This window comes from Euprymna scolopes, chromosome 11, assembly GCF_053919585.1.
Source record: "Euprymna scolopes isolate OS-2025 chromosome 11, ASM5391958v1, whole genome shotgun sequence".
NCBI lineage: Eukaryota > Metazoa > Mollusca > Cephalopoda > Sepiida > Sepiolidae > Euprymna > Euprymna scolopes.
In genome coordinates, this window is record NC_136492.1 from 110,733,691 (window position 1) to 110,760,922 (window position 27,232).

Here is a 27,232-nt window from a genome sequence, read left to right on the forward strand (position 1 = left end):
CTTACAAAATGCACTATCAAATCTTACTCTCCATGTTTTGTGGTAGTGACAGACGGTGGAAGAGGTGTGGCAGCAACTCTTCGATTAGTGTTAGGTTCTCTCAAGACCTAGCTTCAAGTCTCCAACTAACTGATTTCTGCCCGGGGATGCGCTTATATAGTGAGGTGATGGGTAGGGTAGGTTATTCCCTAGACCAATCGCCAATCAATACGTCATCCTTGGAAATTCTCGATCCCAGCGTATGTGCTGGTGATTCCCAAGAATAGGGAGATTGCCCCAATCCGTAACCCTTCGTTTGACCCCAGAAATTAAATCATATTCGTTATGTTCTCAAAACGACATCAAATTGTCACTTTTCCACCAACAATAAAATGTATATGTCGGCTTTGCAAAAACATAACTTAACTCTTCCTTTCAGCAAGATTAGTGAATCTCTTGACAAAGGTTTCCTTTCTAGGGCAATTGCTCTTGACATATCAAAGGCCTTCGACAAGGTATGGCATAAGGGTCTACTTCACAAGATTTCCAGCTATGGTATAACTGGAAATGTTTTTTCAATCATTAAATCATTTCTCTCTGATAGGCTCATAAGAGTAGTGGTCGATGGACAAAAATCGGAGGCCTGCAGTATTAATGCTGGAGTCCCTCAGGGGTCAATCCTGGGCCCAACTCTCTTTCTGATCTACATCAATGACCTCCCTAAACACATACTTAAATTATTCGTTGACAGCTATGCTGATGACACGACTATCTACGGCAACACATCAAAGGCTGTAAATGACAAAGTTCTTTCTGATTCTCTCTCCTCTGATCTCGAGCGCGTGGTTCAGTGGGGGAAGACGTGGCTGGTTACCTTTAATGCATCTAAAACCAAACTCCTATCCTTACATCATCAACGCTCTGATCCCCATCTGGCATCAATTGGGATGGATGGCTCTCGTCTGGGAGAGGCCCCGTGTTTTGACAAACTTCTGGGTTTGACCTTTACTCCTGATCTGAAATGGAACACGTACATCAAGTCTGTTGCCAAGGTCGCTGGAAAGATGGGGGGATCCTTCTACCGCTCCAGAAGATATCTCACTACTGATGCAATTCTCTATCTATATAAAAGCCAAGTACGTCCAAGGATGGAATACTGCTGCCATATCTGGGCAGGAGCTGCTAAAACAGCCTATCCCGCCTTGACAGAGTACAAAATAGACTTCATGGCTTAGTGGGGGATGCCCTTTTCTCTACCCAGCAACCTCTCTCCCACAGAAGAGACGTTGCGAGCCTATCCTTGTTTTATCGTTATTTCCATGGCAGGTGCTCGTCTGAACTCCAATCTCTGGTGCTCCCTTGCCAATCTTTCACGAAAAACACCCGTCTAGCTGAATCCACTGTGAAAAATTTCCCACACTCTTTATCTGTGCCTAAATCAAAACGTGGATTCCATGAACAAAGCTTCTTTCTTAGAACTGCACGCCTGTGGAACTCTGTTCCGTCTGCCTGCTTCCCTCTGGACTACAACTTGGATATCTTCAAGTCCAACGTTAACAAATTCTTAATGAACCGCTCCCTTAAGTAAACACTTCATCAAATCTCCACACTAACGTAATGTACTTGCAATAACCCTTATCCCTGAGTGGCTTCTGGGCCTTGATAAGTGGTGACTACTGTGTAAAAAAAAAAAAAAAAAAAAAAAGGTTGGCCTCCACTGCCCCGGGCACACTATAATGCTTAACAATTAATACAAGCATAATTGCCCGACCTTCTTCAGTGTTTCGGGAGTCTTAATCTTCCCCCAATGGGGAGCCCTACCGCTCCCGGAGGCAGTCACACCACAAATGCACCTGCGTACAAGTCCCATTAGAGTTGGTTAAGGGATCACGGTTTCATTGATGGTTTGGCCTCCCAACAGCCCAATCGAAAATTTGTGTCCCAACCATTAAGCAGAGAATTTATACTGATGGATGCTCTCTGGAATGTAGTAGTGGAAACCTGTAGATCAATTAAGCCGTGTGAAGTCCAAAAACTTACTTCTATCGTTGACAAAATCTTAAAATCTTCAAAAATGGAGGAGGCTGTTTTCTTAGTTTTATTTTGTAGTTTACCGTGTGTTGTATTCATTTTGATTTTGTACTTGTTTCAACAATTATTTTTTTACCTTTTACATAACCGGACAACATTGTACAAAAAAGTTATTATTGTCTAAAAAAGTAAATTTAATTAAAATGTTTAGGGTCTAATGCATAAGTACATGATAGTTTGTATAAAAATAATGCTTTGATAAGAAAAATTTCAAGATTAAATACATGTTTGAGGAGTTATATAAAAAGTTAGGTGTTGCATAATCAAGCCGCACCCACTGTAGAGCAGGTATGTACAATAATTCAGTAGTACAGATTAAATATTATATATGCTATACGGAGAAGGGGAAGACAAAAAGAAACAACGTTGCCCAGGAATTCAGTCAAAAAATATAAGTTTAATTATATTATTAAAGAGAGGAAAAAGAGAAGAAACTCAGCATTGCCTGGAAATAAACTAAAACAAATATAAATTTAATTATATTTTTGAAGTGGTAGATGGAAAAGAAACTAGGTATTGCCCGAGAGCAATAATTTTAAAACTGAAAGCTCAAGGAAATGACTTACATCATTGTTTTCAATAAATTGAAACAAAAAAGAGAAATAGGTTGGATGAAGGTAAAAGAGGATGGAAGAAAAACAACCTATCCTGCCTTGACAGAGTACAAAATAGACATCGTGGTTTAGTGGGGGATGCCCTTTTCTCTTCCCTGCAACCTCTCTCCCACAGAAGAGACGTTGCGAGTCTGTCTTTGTTTTATCGTTATTTCCATGGCAGGTGCTTGTCTGAGCTCCAATCCCTCGTCCACCCTCGCCAATCTTTCACGAGAAACACCCGTCTGGCTGAAACTACGGTCAATAATTTTCCCCACTCTTTATCTGTGCCTAAATCCAAATTTAGATTCCATTAGCAAAGCTTCTTTCTTAGAACTGCACGCCAGTAGAACTCTCTGCCGCTTGTTTGTTTCCCACCTGACTACAACTTGGACGTCTTCAAGTCTAACATAAACAAACTCCTGAAAAACCACCCCCTTAAGTAAGACACTCTATCAAAACCCCCAATACTAATGATTACTACAATACTATCTCATTGATTACTGTACACGCAATAACCCTTATCTCTGAGTGGCCTTCGGGCCTTGATAAGTGGTGACCCCCATGTAAAAAAAGAAATGTATATAGAAAAACGGAGAAAAAGAAACAGAGAAAGATAGAGGGACGGATTGAGAGAGGGGGACAGATAGAAGTTTTAATATAAAAAGGTTACACACACTTTTTAATCTCTTTTATCTTGACCTGCTAGTCTTTCTATCTCTCTTTCCCTCTCTCTCTCTCTCTCTCTCTCTCTCTCTCTCTCTCTCTCTCTCTCTCTATCTGTATACATATGTGTGTGTGTGTGTGTGTGTGTGTGTGTAATATAATTAGGTTATCAAACTAATTTTTAATAACACAAAACTTATCAAAATAGAAAAAGCCCACTGTTAAGAAGAGCAATTAAATATATTAAATAACCTTGTTTTTTTAAATTTAATATATGTATATATCATAATTATATATATATATATAATATACATATATAATGAAGTATACAAGTTCGGCAGAGAGCAACTCATGAAAAAAATTTCACCAACTAATAGCAAAATGCTGGCAACAAGAAACGCTGCCACAAGAATTCAAAGATGTCATGATCATCCCAATCTACAAAAACAAAGGTGACCTGAAAGACTGCAGCAATTATTGAGGTATATCCTTGCTGACCATTGCCGGAAAAATAATGGCTAAAGTGGTGCAAGCTCGGCTAACGAGACTGTCGGAAAGGGTCCTAACCAAATCACAGTATGGATTCAGGCACGAAAAATCTACAATAGATATAATCTTCAGCTTACGGCAGATTCAAGAAAAAGCCATTGGACAGTACCGGGAGCTCTACATAGTCTTTGTAGACTTCTGTAAAGCATTTGATGCAGTTGACTGAAAAATGCTGTGGAAGGTCCTTAAAGTGTTTGGATGCCCTGATCACTTTGTGGGAATTATCAAACAATTTCATGAAGGAACACAAGGGAGAGTTGTAGTAGAGAACCTAGAAAGTGAACTCTTGGAAGTAAACCACGGCACCAAACAAGGCTGCGTACTGGCCCCAACACTGTTCACCCTATTTCTGACAACTGCCTTAATGCTGCTTCATCAAAGCATCGAAGGAGGTGTCTTCATTCACACACGTTCTGATGGGAAACTGTTCAACCTTGCAAGACTGAAGACCAAGACAAGGAAGGAGCTGTTAACAGAACTACTCTAGACAGACGACACTGCTCTGATAGCTCACAATCAAGCTCAGATGCAAAGGATAGTTGATACCTTCTCTCAAACAGCCGGGAAGATAGGCCTACAAATCAACATAGGGAAGACAGAAGTGATAACAACGACCCGCAAGAGCCTATAATAACAATCAACGGCAAGGTGCTAAAAGTTGTTGAAAACTTCAAATATCTTGGAAGCACTCTAAGCACTGATAACCGTGCTGACAAAGAAATAAGCTGCTGAATCCAAAGTGCATGTGCCTTCTTTGGCAAGCTAGAAAAGAGGCTCTGGACAAGGGCCCGTATCCGGCTAGAGTCTACAAAACCATCGTCCTGTCAGTGTTGCTGTACTCAGCAGAGACCTACACTCTGTATAGAGAACACATAAGGAGATTGGAAGCCGTTCAACAGAGACACCTGAGAAGGATCATGAAGATCAAATGGAGTGACTTTATACTAAACATGGAAGTTCTCAGGAGAGCAAACCTAGATAGCATGGAAGCTACCCTTGCTACTATGCAACTACGATGAACCCGGCACATTGCTAGAATGGAAGGCAACCGAATTCCAAAGATGATTTTCTACAAGGAACTGGAAAATGGAACCAGCAAGGTAGGAGGTCAGAAGCTTCGTTACAAAGATGTTACAAAGCGGCACCTGAAGGCAATGGACATCAATGTCGAGAGTTGGGAGGAACAAGCCAAAGAAAGGAGTGGTTGGCGGAACAGTCTCCACAAAGGAAAGAAAGAAATAGAGAGAAAGATTGGAGAAGCCTTAGAGCTGAGACACTATAGATGACACAACCCCGGTACCCACATATGCAGTGCCTGTGACCGGATATTTCACACAGAAAGAGGACTATGCCAACACTGAAGGATAAAGCACTGAGGCCCCGACTAGTCATCATCAAGACTGACAGACTGCATGATGATCATCATCATGATATACATAACATATAATATATCATATATATCATATACATCATATATATATCATACTGTAAGCCTCTCCCACCCAGGTCAGCAGATGGTCTCTGACCTCATCAAAAATGAAATGGTCGTGATCGTCTTCTTCTGGGAGATCTCATAAATTCTCAGCGTCTCAGATTTTGTGTTGATTCTGCTGAAAATCAATAAGCTTTGCATGTATGCCAGGAAAGGAAAACAGACTCCGGGGTTTCTAACAATGAAAAAGTTAATTTCACAAAAATTACAAGTTTTTACATATATACATCGTTCAGTTTGATTACACCAAAAACATCAAGATTCTCCAAAAATCTTATTCTTTGTTCTTTACGATGGCGGTCAGGATAGATGGAGGGGGGGTTTGTGGTGTTCTTGAAGCGTGTGTTTTTCTCAAGATTTGGCTTCAATCAGTCTAATTCGGCCTGGGTATTTGCTTAAATACTAAGGTAACAGGGTTGGTCGGGACGATCCGCCCAACCAAACAGAATTCAACACATCAAACGGGGAATACCCAACCCTTTTGCGTGTGTGCATTTCAACAGGTCGTCCATAGTCTGCGAATCTGGGACCAAAACTAAATTTCTCTTACACGCCCCCAAAAGGTCATTCCTGTCACTCAGGGAGCCTGGACGTCTGCACAATTTCATTCAACATTATTCTGACATTTCCTGTCATTTTATAAAACAATAAAATATCTATTTTTACAAAGCACAATAAATTCGTCCCTTTTTATGGGTCACCTATCGCTGTCCGAGATTCAATCAACGTTTAATGGACAATCTCAGCATATTTACTCGACCTTACCCAGGGTTTTAGGGGATTTTAATCTCCCCAATGGGGAGCAGTATCGCTCCTCTAGACGGTCATGTTATAATACATATATATCATATATATGTGTGTGTGCGTATATTATATCGTACGTCAGTGACATGATATGAAACAAGTACAGGTCAGTAATATATATATATATATATATATATATATATATATATATATATATATATATTGGCGCCATGGTGTGAAGCAAATGCATGTCATTAAATTAACCTTAAGTTGCCTGATAAAGCTGAAGTATAAAAATTAATAAATTTTCAAGAAATTTATTCAAACATAAAAAATGTTATAGAATTTTTACTATTTTCTTTTTCTTTTTCTTTTTCTTTTTTCTTTTTCTTTTTCTTTTTACTTTTGTGGGTTTTACCAGCATTAAAAGTCATTCTCTTCTTATCTCTCTCCATGCTCTCCTCTGCACATGAATTGTATTAGTTTGCCTAACGATTTAGCTAGATCAACAGATGTACAATGGTTGAACTGGAATTCTATGAGAACACATTTTTTCAGTTTGAATGAGTTAGCAACTCGCTTGAGTTTCTATCACTCATCTTTATTTAATTGTGAAAAATCATCTTCTATTTCCAAATGTTTTTAATTCATTTCAGGCATTCAATGGCACCCAAGAAGGTGCTGCATCCAGCTCTTATCCAGGTATTCGTGTGTTTACTGTTGGCCTTAATGGTTCTAATGTGCCTTACAACGACTTTGTCCAAATTAGACAACCGTGGTCTGTTGCTGCACCAGGTTAAATCATATTTTTTTTTATTATTATTTATTTAAAAATAAAATTTTTTGCCAGTTGCTGAAACAGAAAAGCAGTTAGCTCCCCTTGGTCGTAATTGTATTATCCTTACACCGGGCACGGTTCAGCTAGTATATTTATGTGTGTAGAGGTAAGATAGGTAAATCAGTTTTCATTCCATTGAACGTAATCATCATCATCATCATCATCATCATCATCATCATCATCATCGTCATCGTCATCATCATCATCATCATCATCCGACTGAAGTATTAGTATTGTTTGTAATAAAAACCAGATGATAATTTTTGTTGTTGTCTTATTTTCAAGGAAATTATAAAAGTTAGAGGTAAATTAGGAAAGAACATTTATTGCAGAAACAAGTTATTTCAAAATCTTTGTAAAATGGACATTGATTTTGCAAGTATGTTCAATTTGTCATGGCGAAATATGCTAACTGCTAAGTGTGCCTATCTGTTTACCAAGCAACATCATATCAAACATCGGCAGCAGCAGCTGACTTGAAGTGTTAGTTTTGTTTTTATCCGGTGACTTCAATTATAAAAGTTGTAACTTTGAAAGTAACACGTGAGACATAATATTATTTTTTTAACTGCAATTTACCCCAAACAAGGCACATTGCCACTGAGATGGCTACTGTAAATTATGGGATGGAGCATGCCTACACAGGCATCTTAAGTGGGGAGTTGTACAGCAAGATGTTTGTTCACATTACATTTAAGTTTCTGCATGTTAGTACAGTCAGAGAACCAGGGAACAAGACGAAAAACATAACATCCTTTAGAGGTAAAAAATATTGTTTTTTAAAAGTTACATTTCTGAATTTTTTTAGATAAGGATTGGCCCCGTAGCACAGTGGTTAGAGTATTTGGAAAAATTGAATTGTAAAAGTGACATTATTCTGAAGGTTCAGTCCTCAGTGTGTGTGATCTAAAACACAATTGTGAATTACTTAGGATTTCTATCCAGTCATGGCTGACAGAACGAGAGCATACTACTCTTGGTATTAAATAAATGGTTTTGTTCAATATTCCGTGCAGATTGTCGAGTTCAACAGAAAAATTCTGAAGTTCGACAAGATTCATCTGAACAATGTCAAAGGTTACATCGATCGAACAAGATGAGAACAGTAGTCCAAAAAGCCCAAATAATACGTATTTAAAAATTATGTATCACAATTTGGTAAATATTCAGATACGTTACAACAGAACACCGACCACTCTAATTTGTTTTTTTAGGGGTAATCGAGATCACTGACAACGAATCTGCTAATCAAAACTGGGGCAAATTTACCATTTGCATGGTATTAACCCCTGAACACACGAACTACTTTCTGCCATTTTACAGCTTCCGTTTACGCTACGTGCGCGCGAGGCAGCATAAATGACGGCTTGCTTCACCTAGCAAACTGCCTTCTCACATGGCGTACCAATCTTTCGCAGAAAATTTCAAATTAGCTGAAAAAGAAATAAAACAAGAAAAGGAAAGCACTCCAAGTTGGGGAGGAGGTGGTTATTTAATTGTTTTTTTTTTTTTTCTGGCACATAGAATTTTCAAATTTTCAAAAAGTACATTATAGCACTTTGGGTGGAAAAAATTACGGACTGACATTTTTTAATGACTTACAATTAAGTACAACAAATTGGGGGACCTTTTTTTCTTTTTTTTTTTTGTCTCACATAGTTTTTAATGCGGTTTACAAAAACATAAGCACCAAACATTTTTATGTTTTTCGTTCTTTTTATTGCGGGAGGGGGATTTATAAAACTTATGTGGCTTAATAGATGCTTCTGCAGTTTAGTTAACCGTTTTTCCGTAAGTAACGCACTGGCATTTACCGATTAGAACACCATTTAACATTTTTCAAAGATTTTACTGTTTGCATTGGGGGCAGTTGTGGTGTTGGGGCGCCCCCCCCCCCGCTCGCGCCCCCAATATAAACAGTAAAATCTTTAAAAAAATGTTAAATGGTGTTCTAATCGGTAAATGTCGGTGCGTTACTTTTTGAAAATTCTATGTTCCGGAAAAAAAAAAAAACAATTAAATTACCCAGCACCCCCACCCCCACCCCACTCTCTCCGCACCTTTTCTTGTTTTATTTCTTTTTCAGCTAATTTTAAATTTTCCACCCAAAAAGTGCTATAATTTATTTTTGAAAATTAGAAAATTCTATGTTCTGGAAAAAAATAAAAATAAATTAAATTACCCCCCCACACACACACACACAACTTGGTGTGCTTTTCTATTCTTTCTTTATTTCTTTTTCATCTAATTTTAAATTTTCTGCGAAAGATTGGTACGCCATGTGAGAAGGCAGTTTCCTAGGTGAAACAAGCCGTTGTTTATGCTGCCGCACGAGCGTATCGTAAACGGAAGCTGTAAAATGGCGGAAAGTAGTTCGTGGGTATAGGGGTTAATACCATGCAAACGATAAATCTGCCCTCGGTTTGAGTATCATATTCGTTGTCAGCGACCTCGATTACCCCTAAAAAAAACAAATTAGAGTGGTCGGTGTTCTGTTGTAACATATCTGAATATTTACCCGCACCTTTTCTCTGATTAATGAAAAAATCTTTATACAGCAACATCTTTATATCGATTAAAAAAAAAAAAAAATTACAAAAAACAACTTTAAATCTTTCCAGATCAAATCCTTGGCCCAGATTGGACTTATTTTTCTGCAGTTTGTTGGATGTTTGGTCGACGCTTGTATGAAATGCATAACTATCCTATTGGTCTGATCAGCTCTTCTGTTAAAGGGACATATATTCAAGCTTGGTCATCTCCTGACGTCATGAAACAATGTAAAATAAAAGAAAAGTAAGTAAATGAGTTTCTCTTATTTAAAAAAAAAAAAGTTCTGTTAATATTAGGTGTCTGCCTAGAAAAATAAAAACAAATAATAAAGTTATTTCCCTTAGACTGAAAAAAGCAGAGTTATTGCCCTTGAGTAGAGCAGGGTCCGTCATGTCAGTTTGAGAGGTGAACAAAATGTGTCACAATCACAGACTTCAAACCATCACGCAATTCAGCAGTTTCTACTTAGTCTGTAAGTTGTTAAATAAATGTTAAAGGTTATTGTTGTGGTCCCGTAATTATAAAAATAATAAAGAATAAAGGCACAATTTGGTCATTAGTGGAAACGAAATATATTGAACAGAAAATCAACTACAACAAATAAAGAGTGTGATTATATGTCAAACCGACTGCCGCATATGCATGACTCGTTTATAACTTTGTGCTGATGTGGAAAGACATATTATTCCGTTCTTTATAGTAAATGGAAGAGTTCATTATTATCCATAGGGTGGACACACCACAGCAGTTATACTTTGTCCTTTGATTATTTTTGTATCATCAGGTCGTAACAGTGAGTGTAGGAAGGAAGATTTCTCTAATGAAATTGTAATGTTTGTCTGTTTTCCAGTAAGTCAGCCATTTTTTACTTATTTAATGTCGAAACACAATATCTACTGTAAATAATTCAGATGGCGGTGTAAGTTCCTCAAATGAAATTAAATTTTTTTTTTTTTTTTTTTTTTTTTGCATTGCATCTTCTGTGGTTGGGATTTTATTTAATTGGTTGGTGGTGATAACGTACACATAAACATGACATTGCCTGAGAGTATTATTATGATTGTAATGATCTAAATATCAGACTGCACATACGAGGTGCCTTAAATAAGTTTCCAGATTTTTGTATGACAGCAGGGAGATGGTCAAGCTGATCAATTCAGATCTCGCAGTACTTGATGCTCTAGTGACCCGTGATGAAAGCTGAATCTACTGCTATGAACCAGATAGCAAGAGACAGATTTCTCAGTTAAAGCATGCTGTCTCTCCCAGACCCAAGAAAGCCAGATAGTTCAAATCCACCCAGAAACTTATGATGATCCCTTTTTTTGACAGCACAAGCATAATCTACATGCACTGGGTCCCACTGGACAGATAGTCAATAAGGAATACTATGTTGAGGTTCTAAGGGAGTTCAGAAAGAAATTTTGTCAGAAGAGGTCAGCACTCTTCAAATAGGGTTAGTGGGATTTTCACTAGGACAATGCACCAGTCCACAACTCCATTCTTGTCACAGACTATTTGACCAAGATGGACATCAAGACAATACCTCAACTTTCCTATAGTCCAGACCATGCTTCCTGCAACTTTTGGTTATTTCCTAAGCTCAAGGAAAGCCTTAGGGACTATCATTATGAAACAATTGAGGAGATGAAAGAGGTTGTAATGAGGGTCATTTACATGCTCACACAAGAGGACTTCCATGGGACCTTCCAGAAGTTGGAATGGTACAGCAAGTGCATTATTTCAAAAGGGACTAGACTTTCATGTATGCACTATCAATAAAAGTATCCATACAAAAAAAAATAAGTCTGGAAACTTATTAAAGTCACCTCGAAGCCGATTGCATAGTCTATAAAGATATCGGTTAAGCTAATCATGCACCCATTAAATGACCTAGTAATTTTTTAAAATCCTTATATGTGTTGTACATTAAGGAGACAACTCTCGGTTTACAGTTAGAAACAAAGTAATTACAGTCGAAGATAATGATTATTAAAGGAGAATGCTGGAATTGAACCAGTCTCAAAAGTTAAAATGAATACATATTGTCATTTAGATGCGATTTCAGGAATGCAGTGGAATTATCCATTGTAGTTAGTATAATTATAAAACAAAATTAGATCAGAGCAGGAATAATGAACAATCAAATTAAGGAATATCCTTTGTATCGCAGGACATGTGTTGGAAGCATATGTAATATCCACGTGCAAAACATCAACATGTTGGCCATGTAATGATGTCACAAAGAAATATAGGTTCAATATATAAAGTTAAGTTAGGGTTCGAAATCAGTTTGGCAGTTGAAAGAGGAGAGACAGGAGAGTCAGAGTTCAGTTCGAATTGGAGAGAGAGTTAGCCCAAGCTCCTTCAGGAAGCGAGGGAAGAAGGCAAAATGTAGCAATCTAACATGGCATCAGATTCTCACTATTCTCATCACCAGCTGAAAATAAATGTCTTCATATTGTTATGTAAAGCCTTTCTCTTTGTTTTTCATCAATCGCAAGGTAATGTGTTTTTGTCTTCATCTTGTATAATGAATTTATATCAAACCCTTTCCAAAGTGTTGACTGTATTCCCCTCATCAATAATGTATCCCCCCTTTGTATTTAAAGAACTGTTCATTGCATCTCTCAATAATCTATCTCCTATTATAAACATCTCATCCCTGTTATGTACAACCCCGCCATACAACATATGCATGCAATACTTAAATTATTTTCTGGTGATATCCTGTTAAAACTTCTTAATAATGCTATATACATTTTAATTAACACACGTAAAAAAAAAGGACGCTGTGAAAAAAGATCAATATTTATATCTAACCTAGTCATAATAATATAATGGATTAAGTTTAGATTTAATAGCCAGCAGCTAAAATGAACAGTTTGCATTATTTGGATGACACAGACTACTATTCTTATCGCTTCAGATGATGTAACCTCTGACCTACTTCAGAGGCATTTTGATGACTTCTGGAATCCTCTCTTTTCTTATTTTCGGTTTAATCACAATGACAACCACATTCGTTTGTTTGCTGCTTCTATTTTCTATGACATGCAGTCATCTCTACACTACCAGGCCACTTCCACGGAGGTGATTTTGAGACAATATGTAGCCATTGCTATGCCCATATGAGTTATGTTCAGTGTACCTCTATACATCTTTGTAAGTCCGTCTTTTATACATTCACATATTAGAAAGCTTGGACATGCGTGCATATTTTCAGGTATTACTTGTAAGCACAAATAAATCCTGTAGGTTTGTAAACTGGAGAATTTGGTGATCTCACCGGCTCTGGGAAGGTTGTCGAATAACTGAGGAGACCCCCTCCCCAGTTTTTCAGCGCAGTGACATGGATCAAAAACATAGGCCTACCTTCTTTCAGATAGGTGAATTGACAAAATCTACCAATCCATCACTCTAAAAGGGGTAACCATGCGCCAGGGGGGGGGGTCAATACCAGGGTTTTCAGCACCCTCCCATAACTGGAAAGATAATAAGTATCATACTTAAATAAAAGTTTTGCCCGCTTCTAAATAAATTAGCATAAAAATATTTAGAGATTACCCTCTTACTATAGATAGAAGTGATATTATGAATTAAACATGATGAAAAACTATTCGGTTTTAGTAATTTACTTTAAAGTAATAAGTGAAGAAAAGATGATTGAAATGGGCCTGAAATAATGTAGAAAAAATAAAATAAATACATACAAAGAACGAAAAAATAGTGTTAAATTTACTTAATAGTTTCATATAAAACGAACAGATAGTATTTACTTATCTTAATTCAAGACTCTCATGTGGTCGCACTATCCGTCTAGGTTCGAATGAACTCTTTTATAAGTATAGCTTTTAGTTCTTTTTTGTTTATTTCTTTTGCTGGTGCAAAAACAAATAAGAAACTTGTAATACTTATAACATGTTCAAATATTTGTATGCTCCATTAGAGACTAATCTAATATATAAAAGGCCATATGTCTGTCTGTCTGTCTCCATATTTTCAAACTCTATCTCCTCCGAAACTAAAAGTCGCAGAGCGGCGATAGAGGTCTCAAATGATCGGATTTTTTATGGACCGTTTTTAATGGGTTTTTAACCAGTTAAAATTGTTTTTAAGGGATGAAAAATGGGTCAAAATTGAAAAATTTGTTATACATTTTGAGCATTCATCTTAGTTTATTTTTAATTTTTATTTTTAATCAGTTCATATGCGTGTCATGTTGATACAGTAGTAACGTCACCAGCTTTGGATGCTACAGTTTTGCTTTCAGTTTCGATTCTAGCTAATGGCACCCAAATACTTTTTTTTTTTTTTTAAATCACGATTCTATAATGACATATATGAAACCTGGAGAAATTAAAATATCATATTTAAGCGTATTTTATGTCCAGGGGAAAGCCGCCTCCACCCCGCTAGTTTATTTATGGAGTTTCATTGATTTCATTTTATTTGTTTGATACGTTTCTCTGATTGGTTTAAAATAAATAAATAAATTGTTTCTATTGAAGATCTCTAAATAATTAAATAACCTTGATTTTCTGAAAGAATGCATAGACACAAGAATGTTGAAACAACAAAATGAAATATGGCAAGTGCTCGTCTGCGCTCCAATCTATAGTCCCCCCCTCGTCAAACTTCATGAGAAACACTCGTCTAGCTGAAAACACCATCAATAATTTCCCCTACTCTTTATCTGTGCCTAAACCTAAACGTAGATTCCATGAACAAAGTTTCTTTCTTAGAACGGCACGCCTGTGGAACTGTCTTCCGTTTGCCTGCTTTCCAGCTGATTACAATATGGCCGTCTTCAAGACCAATGCAAACAAGTTCTTGATGAGCCGTTCCACTTAAGTTAAGAAATTTACAAAATTTCCATTACTAACGATTACTATGATTCTGATACTATACACTCTTTAACCCTTGTCCTCGAGTGGCCTCTGGGTCTTGATAAGTAGTGACTCCTATGTAAAAAGAAAAGGAAAAACAATATAAAAGAATCACTGATCAGAGTTTTTGCTATTTTTAATCCATCATTATTTTCAATTATAATACTTATTTTATTCTAATGAATTAAATTTTTTCTTTGATGTAAGCATTGTTTAAATTTAACATTTCTGCATTACACGGACGGCGCCATTTTTTGGATGCGTTTCACTGAACAGTCGCCAGGTGGCGCTTCTCTCCATTTAAATTGTTTATCAATATAATGTTTGGGAAAAAAAATCCAATTTTACTTTAATGCAAAAAATGTTTTGGACAAAAAAAATCCAATCTTGCTTTAATTCAAAAATTATTTTATTAAAATCATTTTTTTACACACACTTTTCAATAAATGTTTTTACAATTATATATTGACATATTTTTTATATAATAAATGTTTTGGTTTTCAAATATTTTTTTGTTCGGAAAAAAAAATCTTGGTTGTTATTTATTTGCCGGGTAATTTGACTAAGAAGAAATTGGAGTTATTGCCCCCTAACAATAACGCCGTCCATATAATGCCATGAATTTTTGGCTGTAGTCCCATAAATTTGAATTGAAACTTGTAAATTTAAAAAGCCAATACAATGCATAATTATTTATTTTAAATAAATATTTATTTGTTTAAAATCAACTAAATTTCAAATAAAAGATGACGCTATATTATCGGAACTTAGTACATTTTAAATAAGTGCGCGAGCCTTTTCTACTCTCACACAAAAACACACGTTCACATTTCAAGCTATATTACTTGTCATATACATACGCGCATGCAAACATACGCGCCCACGTCCACACACGTACATATATTCACGTTCGCGTACATACACTCACATTCACGTGTATACACACACACGCTAACACGCACAGATGGACGACATCACTTCCCCTTTCAAAGGAAATCCACACATGCTCAAAAGACCAGCGGAAACACCTATAAAAGCAAGAGCAATAAGCAGCTTCTCCCTTTTTTTTCAGACCAGCCTCCTAGCTGGTCGGTCTACGGACCAACAGCGTGCCTTTTCGGCATGCACGTGCACGCACACCACTTGGTACTATGTGGGACAAAAAGCTATCAGACCGTACATACACTTTATACGCTTTCTATCTCCATAACCCGGATTGACTTTCTCACTATCTCCCCTTCGGTTTTGGTCCATCAACACAGACATGTGCGCGACTCTCTACTGAGCTTAACCCTCTCTTTCTACAGGCCGGCTTGCCACTTCGCGTTTCTCTATTGCATTCCCCTTTCCTTCCATGCACATAGTCATCAACAGCCGAATGAACACGTGTACACCCAAGACTTTCATTTCTCAACATAAAATAAACGACATGTTTATTTTATTCCAACATTTGAGTTCTTTGTTTCCTTCATTCAATTCGTTGCATTATTTTTTCTTGTAGCGAATTAGGGTATTTATATCCTAGTCTTCTACATAAGTAAATATTTATTTTTAAAAATAATTCTGTTATATTGACTTCTTAAAAACTCACAAATTCTTATTCAAACGACTTTCATTTTCATGTCTGTTTTCGTTTACGATAGAAGTAAAGGTTGCTGTTCTCCATACAACAAACATTCCTTCCTGTGGAATGCTATGATTCATCCTTTGGTGACTATGACAATAAATGGTGTTATATGGTACCAAGGTAAGTAAGCGTATCTTTCTTTTAGTTTAGATGTCTTTAGCAAAGAAAAAAGCGAAATTACATACCTCAAAAAGATGGCTTGTATTTTTTTTTTTTTTTACATAGGAGTCACCACTTATCAAAGCCTGGAGGCCACTCGAGGATAATGGTTATTGTTATTGAGTGTACAGTAATCAATGGGATAATATCGTAGTAATCGTTAATAATGGAAATTTGGTAAATAGGATTACTTAAGGGGGCAGTTCATCAAGAATTTGTTTATGTTGGACTTGAAGACAACCAAGTTGTAGTCAGCTGGGAAACAGGCAAACGGAAGGGAGTTCCACAGGCGTGCAGTTCTAAGAAAGAAGCTTTGTTCATGGAATCTACGTTCCGATTTAGGCACAGTTAAAGAGTGGGGAATATTACTGACAGTGGTTTCATCTAGACGGGCGTTTTTTTGTGAAAGATATGTGCGACTGATCAAAAACAAACAAAAAAACAAAAACAAAGGAATACATCCTGTATTCTTATGATTTTAAGTATGACTATGTTGTGCTAAGTCTTGGGGTTACAGTGAGACAACAATAGCATCACTGATAGGATGTATGAATACAATGGACAATCCACACTACAAGATGAAACAATAAATTTGTCGCCCTAAAACAACAACACTACAGCTTCATTTTAAAACTTTTATTGAAATAAGCAATTCAAGTAACTTGATTATGTAGTAGAGTTGACATATAATCAATGTAGCCGCCTTCAGACTCAATCACCGCCATGATAGGGGGCTGGAACTGGGAACATGCTTTTTCCACACGCTCCGTCGGAAGCTCGTCGAATACTCAGCGACTGGCGGCAATCAGGCTGGCTTTGGTGTTGTGGGAGGTCATGTTGGTGATGTAATCGACATATGATCAAACGAAGTAGTCCAGCAGGTTCAAGTCGGGGGAGGAAAAATCTGGATAGTACAATATAGATATATCTAAAAAGTGTTCTGCCTCATAGCCATCAAAGAAGTAAAAATGTAATTTATTGATGGCAAGAGTGCATTGAAAATATTGGTGCCTATGTAGAAAAATAAATTGTGGTGCACAAAAGGTTGCTCATTTAATGGTTCCACCCCCGTCTTCGTATCCCTTCAACTTTTTGAATTAAAAAAAAATAGGAGGATTACTTTTGGAATGACCCTAATATATTATTTTTCTAGATAATTTCTTTCTTACACTCTTGACTTCTCGCCTCCTTGTCTCCTATTTTCTTTCTTTCTATTTTTCTTTAGCAACTTATCTTTGTACTGAATTTCCACTAACTGACTTCGTTTTGAGGTTCCCATCTTTACTTTTTTAACTCCTGATCACTTCCGGGAATGCATTTCCTTCACTTCACTCAATAAATACTTCTCTTCCCCTCGCTGCAATTCTTACATGAAATAGTGAGATAGTTTTTTTCTCCATTACACCCAGATAAACGACAAAACAACAAAATCTTAACTCTTTAATGTTTTCTCATTTGTGATTGAACGCTGATTGCTGCCTTTTTAGTAGGTGACCTACACCTCCATATTTGCCAAGAAATGGTAGTTCATAAAGTTTTACAAAACGAAAATAAGTTACATGTAATAATCGACAATGTCTTCACTTTCATTATTTAACCGAAATCCTTTCAAAAGCTTTGAAACATTTTATAGTTGTTTGGAGGAAATAGTTAATGTTGTTCCATAAATAAATAAAATATATACATAAATAAATAGTGCAACGCAATAAAATTTAATTACAATTACAAAAAAGCAAAACCATAAATCAATGTATAGAAAATAAAATATCACAAATATCACCAGGAAAAACAAACGTTTTTTGAATTCCAGCAAATAAATCCAAGCAAGTAGTAATAAATGATATTAAATTCATACTCAATTCTGATGAACGTCAGTAGATATACCAAAAAGTATCCTGCCTCACAACAATCATAGATATATCCAAAAGGTATCCTGCCTCACAACAATCATAGATATATCCAAAAGGTATCCTGCCTCACAACAATCATAGATATATCCAAAAGGTATCCTGCCTCACAACAATTATAGATTTACATCCAAAAGTGTCCCACCTCACAATAATTATAGATGTTGTAAGTATTAGAGCCTTATTGTTAATTGAATCACCCTGCAGTAGAAAATACAAGTATAAATAACATACAATGACTGAATAGACTAAACTCGTGTACATAAATACATGTTTATTACAATACTGACAAACGTGAATGGAAACAACAACACTACAATACAGAACAATACAATAAAGTGGTACTCATTTTTGTGGTGGCTCTACCGTGAACTAATAATACGGTAATATCGTTCATTCTAGAGTCTTACTCTGATTCAAGTAGCTATCGTTCCCCTGGGGGCTACAAACATGCATTCCCTCCTGATGCCGGCACTCTCTCTGTTCCTCAAATGAAGTACCCCTCACCGTCTACTCTGTAACCGGTGTTGTTTGCCCTTATTCCCCTACATAAATACATCCAAAAAGTGTCCTGCTTCACAACAATCATCGATATATCCAAAGCGTGTCATGCCTCACAATCATAGATATATCCAGTCTCCTGCTTCACAACATAGATTTATCCAAAAAAGTGTCCTGCCTCACAACAATAAAAAAGTAACTTCCACCTGAACTACTTTTAATGTCATTAAGTCAGTTTGAATCGGGTTTCATAGAATTTTAATTTTTTATCTAATTGAATTACATATTAATGTTGTAAAGGATAAAATCAAAAATAGGAATTTTTACTTGATTAAATATTTCGAAATAAAAAAATTTTTTTGTTTTAATTTAATCATTTTTATTGTGCAATAATTCATATCAGTTCGAAATATGTTAAACTAAAAAAAAATATTGTTAATAGCCGTTTTGGTAGAAAAAAAAACCAAGTTCACTGAATGTCGCCTTGCTACTGCGAATTTGGAATAGGGGCATATGAGCGAGGAAAGTGACAGTAAAAACAAGGGAGACATCTGCTACAGGAGATCGATCACAGTTAATAACACCATGTTGTGACTGAGATAAATTCCTGTGGCAAGTTGTGTTTCTCACTGCTAGCTGTGCTTGAGTTCTCACTTGTACAGTCAATGCCAACAGGTGCTTGACTCCTGGACTGACTCTTTCTGATTGGTTGAATTAACAACCAATTGAGACTGAGTATTTTGATAGCATTGACCAATCAAGATTAAATATTCCAGCCAATAAACATGGACTATTTTACAAAGACTGTATCTCTACTGTTGTTTCTCGTGTTGCTATTACTGTTGTCTTGATTAACAGAACGACAAAATAATGTTTTCACATTTTCATGGTAGCCAGAAAAAAAAAATGTCATCTTGAATTCTTTGTTTTATTAGTTATAATTTTCAAATAATTCATGCATTTTTTTGTTGCTGTTCAGGTGAATCTAACCATCGTGAATCGAAACTCTATTCCTGTTTATTCCCAGCCATGATCAAGGATTGGAGGTTGAAGTTTAATAATGGTTCAGATTCTGAAACTTCACTAAATTTTCCTTTTGGGTTTGTCCAGGTATTTCTTCTTCTTCTTCTTCTTCTTCTTCTTCTTCTTCTTCTTCTTCTTCTTCTTCTTCTTCTTTCATTCATTCATTTTTAATGTCAACAAAAACAGTAAGTCTTAATTTTGTTATCCTTGTAGTTAAAACCAACTCAACTCCAAATTAAAATTTATTGGCAAAATATAGTAAAGTGCAACAAGTCATGAAAAAGGACAATCAAAAAATGTGTATGTCGATATATCGTCTCAATATTTGTTCACCGTGACTTTAAACTTGGATATGGCAGGCATTGTCACTACCTCTGTTAAGTTGGTTCCCTGAACACAAATATTTTCAAAGAATGTTGTCTTTCTTCTAATAAGATGAAAGCGCCTAGGGTACATCTGCTGATTCTTGTAGAAACAACAACTTTAGCGCTCTTTATATATATATATATATATATATATATATATATATATATATATATATATACATATATGGAGTGAGAAACTCATTGTAAGGTATATTAACATTCCTGTTGATGATGTTTTATTCCAGAATCATGCCTCTCTGCAGACTCAGCTGCTCAAATGAACAAAGTGTTCCAAAAGTCGGTAGCCATGATTGCATTGGATTTGTATCTTATTTTCAATTCAAAGACAATGAAGTGGAAGTTGTGTTGGCTTTGCAATGCATGATATACTTCAAGCAAATTCATGTGTGGAAATGAGGAGCCACCGCTACTGCCACCGTCGTCGTCGTCGTCGTCGTCATCATCATCATCATCATCATCATCATCATCAGTAGTTTAACATATGTTTACATGCTGGCATGTACTTCTTTGCAGTTGTACCTGTGACGACATTCACAGCTCCAATTGAATTCACCACATCACAAGTCAAGGTTCATCCACTGCTGATTCCTCAGCATACTTCAGCCATTCACGATTTTATCACCGCACACCGAAGATGTGAGGGCTGGTCATAGTTTCCAGATTAGTTTTGACGTTGCGAGCTATGTCCTCAGTAGGCAATCGCTCTTGTTGTGCCATCCCAGTAGTGGCATTGGTGCTATTGCTTTGTAAATCAAGCCAGTTGGTGTATGATGAAGAGCGTGCCCGAACCATCAGAACCTTCTCATAAGAAGTGCTTCCTCAAATCTAGAAAGCACTTATCTTTGCTGGCATGTGTTAAGTAAGTTATCTTTAAGAAATTAACTTCCAAACTAACCTATCTCTGACCAGGTCTCAATTTATCTTTTTTTATCTCAATCTTTACCATTATCACTTCATCATAGGTTTCCTGACCCTGCTACCTCAACTGTTCTACATCTACTAATCTTGGAACCCTCATCCATTCTGAAACAAATAAAGTCTACTATTAGATATTCGTCTTCCTATATTCTCAAGATTTAATCTTTCTCTGAGCTCCTTAGATCTAAGCCTCACATTACAAATTTATTGTATCATTCTAAAGTCATTTCGCTCTAAACAATATAAAAGATCAATTCTCATTAGTGAATTTTCATTTCCATACATCACCACACTGCATACATATGCTGATAGTGACTTCCCTTGGTCAAAAGTGTAACGTCTGTGGTGTAGTCCCTGGCTTTAGTAGGACTATTTGGGATGACGACAACATCTTTTTTGGTAATATAAAATCAATAGGAAGACGTTTGCTTTTCATACAGTAAAATCCATTTGGTCAAAATGAATATTCCAATTAGCTAAAATAGCCATGATAAATTCAAAGTAACTGGAATTTAAATGGGTTAAAGTTGTTATTTTAAGAGTGGAATTAATAAATAAAAATAGAGAATTTAAAACAAACCGTAAGTTTTTTATTCGCTTGATCTTCCTACTGATTTTACATTACCAAAAAAATGGGACTTAACTTATCTAAAACAATGGGACTGTGACAAACATTTGCTCAACACGTAGTTTTCTTTTTTTTATTTTTTTGTTTTTTTTTACATAGGCATCTCCACTTATCAAGGCCGAGAGGCCACTCGGGAATAAGGGTTAAAGAGTGTAGAGTAGTCAAAAGGACAATATAGTAATCAATAGTAATGGAAATTCTGTAAATTTGTTAACTTAAGTGGAACGGCTCATCAAAAACTTGCTTATGTTAGACTTGAAGACAACCATATTGTAGTCAGCTGGAAAGCAGGAAAACGGAAGACAGTTCCACAGGCATGCAGTTCTAAGAAAGAAGCTTTGTTCATGGAATCTATGTTTAAGTTTAGGCACAGATAAAGAGTGGGGGAAACCATTGACAGTGTTTTCAGCCAGACAAGTGTTTCTTGTGAAAGTTTGGCGAGGGGGGACCATAGATTGAAGTTCAGTCGAGCACCTGCCATGAAAATAACGATAAAGCAAAGACAAACTCGCAGCATCTCTTCTGTGAGAAAGGGGTTGCAGGGAAGAGAAAAGGGCATCTCCTACAAGTCTATTTTGAACTCTGTCACGGCAGAATGTCCTTTCTAGCAGCTCCTGCCCAGATGTGGCAGCAGTACTCCATCCTTGGACGTACCTGGCTCTTATATAGATAGAGAATTGCATCAGCAGTGAGATATCTACTGGATCGATAGAAGGATCCAACAATTTTTCCAGCAGCCTAAGCAACGGATTTGATGTATGTGCTCCATTTCAGATCAGGAATAAAGGTCAAGCCCAGAAGCTTGTCAAAACTTGGAGCCTCAAGACGAGAGCCATTCATTTCAATTGATGCCAGATGGGGATCAGAGCGTTGAGCAGACGTTTATCACAGTCTTGAGAATTATAAATAATATATGTAAGTAATATATGTATGTGAGTATTTGGCAACGTGGCATTTTTTATGCATTGGTTTACCTTGTTCTTGTTAATGCGTCTATAGTTGTGAGTAGCAATTCATTTCTCTTTGCCTGACTCTTGTTAGTGTGTAAGAATGTGCGCATGAGATGAAGAAAGGTTGGAACATAAGTCATTGAGTTCTATTTGCCTTACCTCCCCCGGCCAAAGGCATGGGGGAGGAGGTGTATAGAGAATTTCTTCTTGGGGTCCCATTGGATGCGGGCAACTGGTTAAATCTATTTTCTACTTTTTTAAAAAAAGAGTTTCTAAGTTCATGTTGGCTTATTATTTTCACATCGACTTGTTACCTTTGAATGTTTGAAATGAATTCTATCGATTGGGAATACTTTGAGTTCACATGTTTCTGTGAAAATTTACCTTTGCAAGAAAACAATGCAGAGGAAGGAAGAGGCCATTTGCTTTTTAGTATTCATTCGAATCACATCTCAGTCTCACCACACATCCTCTTAATATAATCTGCAATATATTAAAGTTAATTTCTTTTTTAAAATGGCACCCTGAAAACCTAGTTACACATGTTATGTCTTGTGGGGGGAGGGATAGGTGGTGATGACATGTATATATATTCCTGTGTATATATATTCTCTTGTATAATTGTGACATGGCCGTGGCCGACTATCTTCTGTATGTGTGTCTACAGTCACGCGCGCGTGTGTGTGTCACATATAAGACCTCAAGGCATATACCTTTTTTTCGTTGTTTGGAAAAGTCTTTATTTGGATTTCATCATTGACAGGGTCACCTCACATCGCTGAATCGATTCAGATCTTTTTTCTTCTTTTTTCGTTTTCTTGTCTTAAATCCAGATTCTCTCGTTAACTCTAGACTGTCGAACTCTAAAACTCGAAATGACCACTCTTGTTGCTCCCACATGAAGTCTTCCATCTTCTCGGAATCATGGTAGATTGCAGATTGACTAGAAAAACACAAATGCATCCCTATTTATTTTAAGGTATGTTTGTGGGGCAGTTACCCTTGTTAATTGTTTCCTGACCCCTTGCTGCCTGCAGGTGCATGCATTGTCAATGAAAGGTAATGGATTTGATCTATGTCATTGGTATCTCTTTGAACCCCATCACACTAAATGCTACCCCGTACTAATCACGTCATTCATGTCATGGACACCATAACACACGCCATCACTGATAGTAGGTAATCTTGAAATATATTTGGTATTTTTTTTTTTCGATTTTCAGGTGGCGCCTACATTTAATAAAGAGAGAAATGCTGACTATCCAGAACTGCGTTGGGCACAGACGGCAAATGTTGGCTTTGCACCAAATAAACTTTTGCCAAATGTTTTTATGGCTGTGACCATAGATTTACCTGATGAACATTCACCTTATGGGAGGTCAGTTTTGTTTTTACATTTTAATTTAATTCAAATTCTTTGCTTATACAAAACATCCTACCAATATCTATAACCTCACCTCATACGAATATGCAATCTATAAGAGATAGTATAAGTTCTACCGAAAATAAACTGAAGATTAAAGATAATTAAATTTATTTCCTGCATTTTATAATAATGACGAAAAGGGTTGAAAGTCGGACCCGGTATTGAATATGGGTTTATTATTTACTTATTGTGATAGATAGTTTCATGAAGTGGTTATAAGTTGTCACATGTAGAAAACCTACATGGTAGGTCACCATTCCAGCGGGTACCCCTTTTGGGGAGTCGTCAAAATTAATAAGAAAACGGGAGTGTTGGAACGGTCTAGAAAGAGACCTGGGGATAATGATAACAAAGAAACAAGGAATTTAAAAAACGAAACAGTTTTTATATACGTTTCAGCATCCAAGGTTATAGTAAGCCTGTAAGTTGTATCGGGTCATAGAAAGTTTGGGATTTTCACTTTGTGTAATGACTCGGGAACAACTCGTCTCTCCGTTTTGGTTTCAGCCGTCTTTCACCTCGAGTCTTTTTATATCTTCCCTTCTTTCCCTCCAGAATTGTCCTCCGTCCTGATTGGCTAACACCTCTGGTCGCATAGAGAGAAAAAAAGGAAAGAAGGAAAAGGGAAGGATAAAGAGAAAGAGAAATGGCGAGAGTATACTGTAATGGTAGTAATAGTAGTAGTTTTGGCTTCACTACACCTACCAGCAAAAACACTATGAACATTTTGCACAACACCCTTGCTTCTTATACAATTGTTTCTGATAATATAACTTAATTTATGGCTGAAGCATTTGGAAATTTCTGTAGAGAATTTTTCAGTAGCTATACCACCAAGAATTAATAACCAAGCAGAATCTTTGGAGGTCAGTGAAAAAATTTGAAAAGAAGACATTATTGAGAAACAAATTGGAAGGTAAGTGTATATCTATAATCATCTATATATCTATAAAAACAGAGATGTGTGTGCCACAGACGATTTCTGATTGGTTAATCCAATAATCACATCTCCTAAAAAACTATGGTTCATACGCTCTTAACTTTACCATAAAATATTATGGCTTTATTTATTGTCCATCTTGGAAGGGTTTAATTTTTTCCTAACTTGTTATTTACAAATTACAAAAATACAAAACTTACACAATCTAACAATCCAACCTCTGACATCACGTCCGCCATTCTGGTGCTAGCCGCACATACGTACACACAACACGAAAACAATGTTTTGAAAATCTAGCAAAAATTAATTTTCCTGAAATTTTCAATATTTAAAAATAAATTATGCCGGCTGATAAAATTTTGAAACTTTTTTTAAAGCTAGAAAGATAAAATTTAAAAATACTTATTTTTATATATATATATATATATATATATATATATATATATATATATATGAAACTAAACTAAAAAAAAAAAACGCGCGTTCACTCGTGGTCTTTTCATTTCAGGTTTGTATTACTGTACACATAGATTCGAAAAAGTTGTCAAAAAACAAATATATAACAAATAAATGTTATCAAAGGCAAGATAAGTTACTTTTCTACCAAACTGGATATATTTTTCGTGTTTTTATTCAATGTAACATATTTATTCAGCTCGAAAAACGGGTTTGTATTACTGTACACATAGATTCGAAAAAGTTGATAAGATACGAAACAATATGCATAATATAAACACAGCACGAAAACAAACGTTGTCATCCATTCCCAGCACACGCGCACACACGCGCACACACGCGCACTCTGGCGTTATCCGCACACACGCACACACACTCACGTCCACTACTGTCCTTGGCTACGTCACGTTGTTATGGCAACACGATAAACACACAGTAAATTTGATTTTCTTCATTTCTACGCAAATATTACGCAAATATAAATCATATAGAATATCTGTATGAATATAATTACACGTAATAGTTAAATAAAGATGATCATCGTATAAGAGAACCGAAAAAAAAAACTAATAGGGAATTAATTAAAAACGATAAAAAATATGCACATTAGCTAGATCTTTTGTAGATGAATGCAATTCCACGACTCATAAATAACAAAGTTGTATTTTCTTTTTAAATAAATAGAAAAAAGGGGTGTTGATAAGACTATCAATACGCACAAAAAAATATAGATTTATTTTTGGGTAAAGTTCCCCCGGGTTTTCCTTTCACTTCAGTAAATAATGGTCTTTTGTTATATATATGGCGTACTATTATCCTTATATATATGATGTTTATGTTTATATATATATATAAGTGATAGTGTATGTGTGTGTCTGTGCGTCTGTGTGCATTTCCCTACGCTAAAACTCTGTCAATTTTAAGCCTACAGATTCGAAATTTGATATACAGGGTACTGAGATTTGGGAAAATCGATGTGATAGGTTTTCGACAGAAATTTGGCGATTAAGTGGTCAATATTCAACGATTTGACCTTTGAGAACTCTACCAAACTCCTCCTACAATTTTGGGTCTAAACACGTGATATTTTAGATATAGATTCCTTGGACATGGATCTAACTTATTAACTTCACTTGATCCCTAAACAATAAATGTTAAGAGGTCATAATAGGGGTCAAAGTTTAAAAAAATTGACCGTTTTTTTTTTCTCAGCATACACCTCAAAACACCTGGGCAACGCCGGGCACTGATTGCTAGTTCGAAATATAATTAAACAACACTAAAACCAGTTTAAAAAGAGTTGTAGAGCTGAATCAAATTATTGTACCTATTTACAATGTCTCCCCACGGGACAGAGTTAGACACCAGGGTCGTTTTTTAACGTGGAGAAAAGGTACAAAAATAAAAATTGTCTCAGTCGTGAAGGATTTCTCCTCCACTGAAAGAGAACGAGAAATGGAAGTGCCGCATCTGAAGAACAGATACTACACTTTGATCTGGCCAAAAGGCCAAAAAGGCAAATTATTGTAGAGAAGAGCTTATACAGGTATTTAAGATTTATTTTATCTATCGAAGTCTCAAAATAAATGTTAATGGTCGTACTCTAAGAAGAATTTGAGAAAAATGCTGTACAAGCTCTATTTAAAATCCATTTAGTGTTATGGATGGGAAACTGAGAAAAACACATTTGAAATGTGTCACTATTATGTGAATACGCTGGAGCTAAATAAAATTTCAACCAAATTTTACATGATATCATGTTTAATAAAATAAAATTTCAACCAAATTTTACATGATATCATGTTTACATAAAACAAATTTTACATGATATCATGTTTACATAAAACAAATTTTACATGATATCATGTTTACATAAAACAAATTTTACATGATATCATGTTTACATAAAAACAAATT

The 27,232-nt window shown here is 36.0% G+C and overlaps 1 protein-coding gene across 2 annotated transcripts in view; it reads left to right on the plus strand.

Annotated features, from left to right (window-relative positions):
• Nucleotides 1-27,232, plus strand: part of LOC145288074 (sialate O-acetylesterase-like) — a 43,218-nt gene that overhangs the window by 10,652 nt on the left and 5,334 nt on the right. For both annotated transcript variants that reach the window (XM_080136132.1, XM_080136131.1), the window contains exons 3-7: nucleotides 6,771-6,909; nucleotides 9,574-9,748; nucleotides 16,038-16,141; nucleotides 19,568-19,698; nucleotides 23,717-23,871. In XM_080136132.1, coding sequence (XP_079992258.1) covers nucleotides 6,771-6,909; nucleotides 9,574-9,748; nucleotides 16,038-16,141; nucleotides 19,568-19,698; nucleotides 23,717-23,871 — 704 coding nt within the window. The remainder of the gene's footprint in view (nucleotides 1-6,770; nucleotides 6,910-9,573; nucleotides 9,749-16,037; nucleotides 16,142-19,567; nucleotides 19,699-23,716; nucleotides 23,872-27,232) is intronic.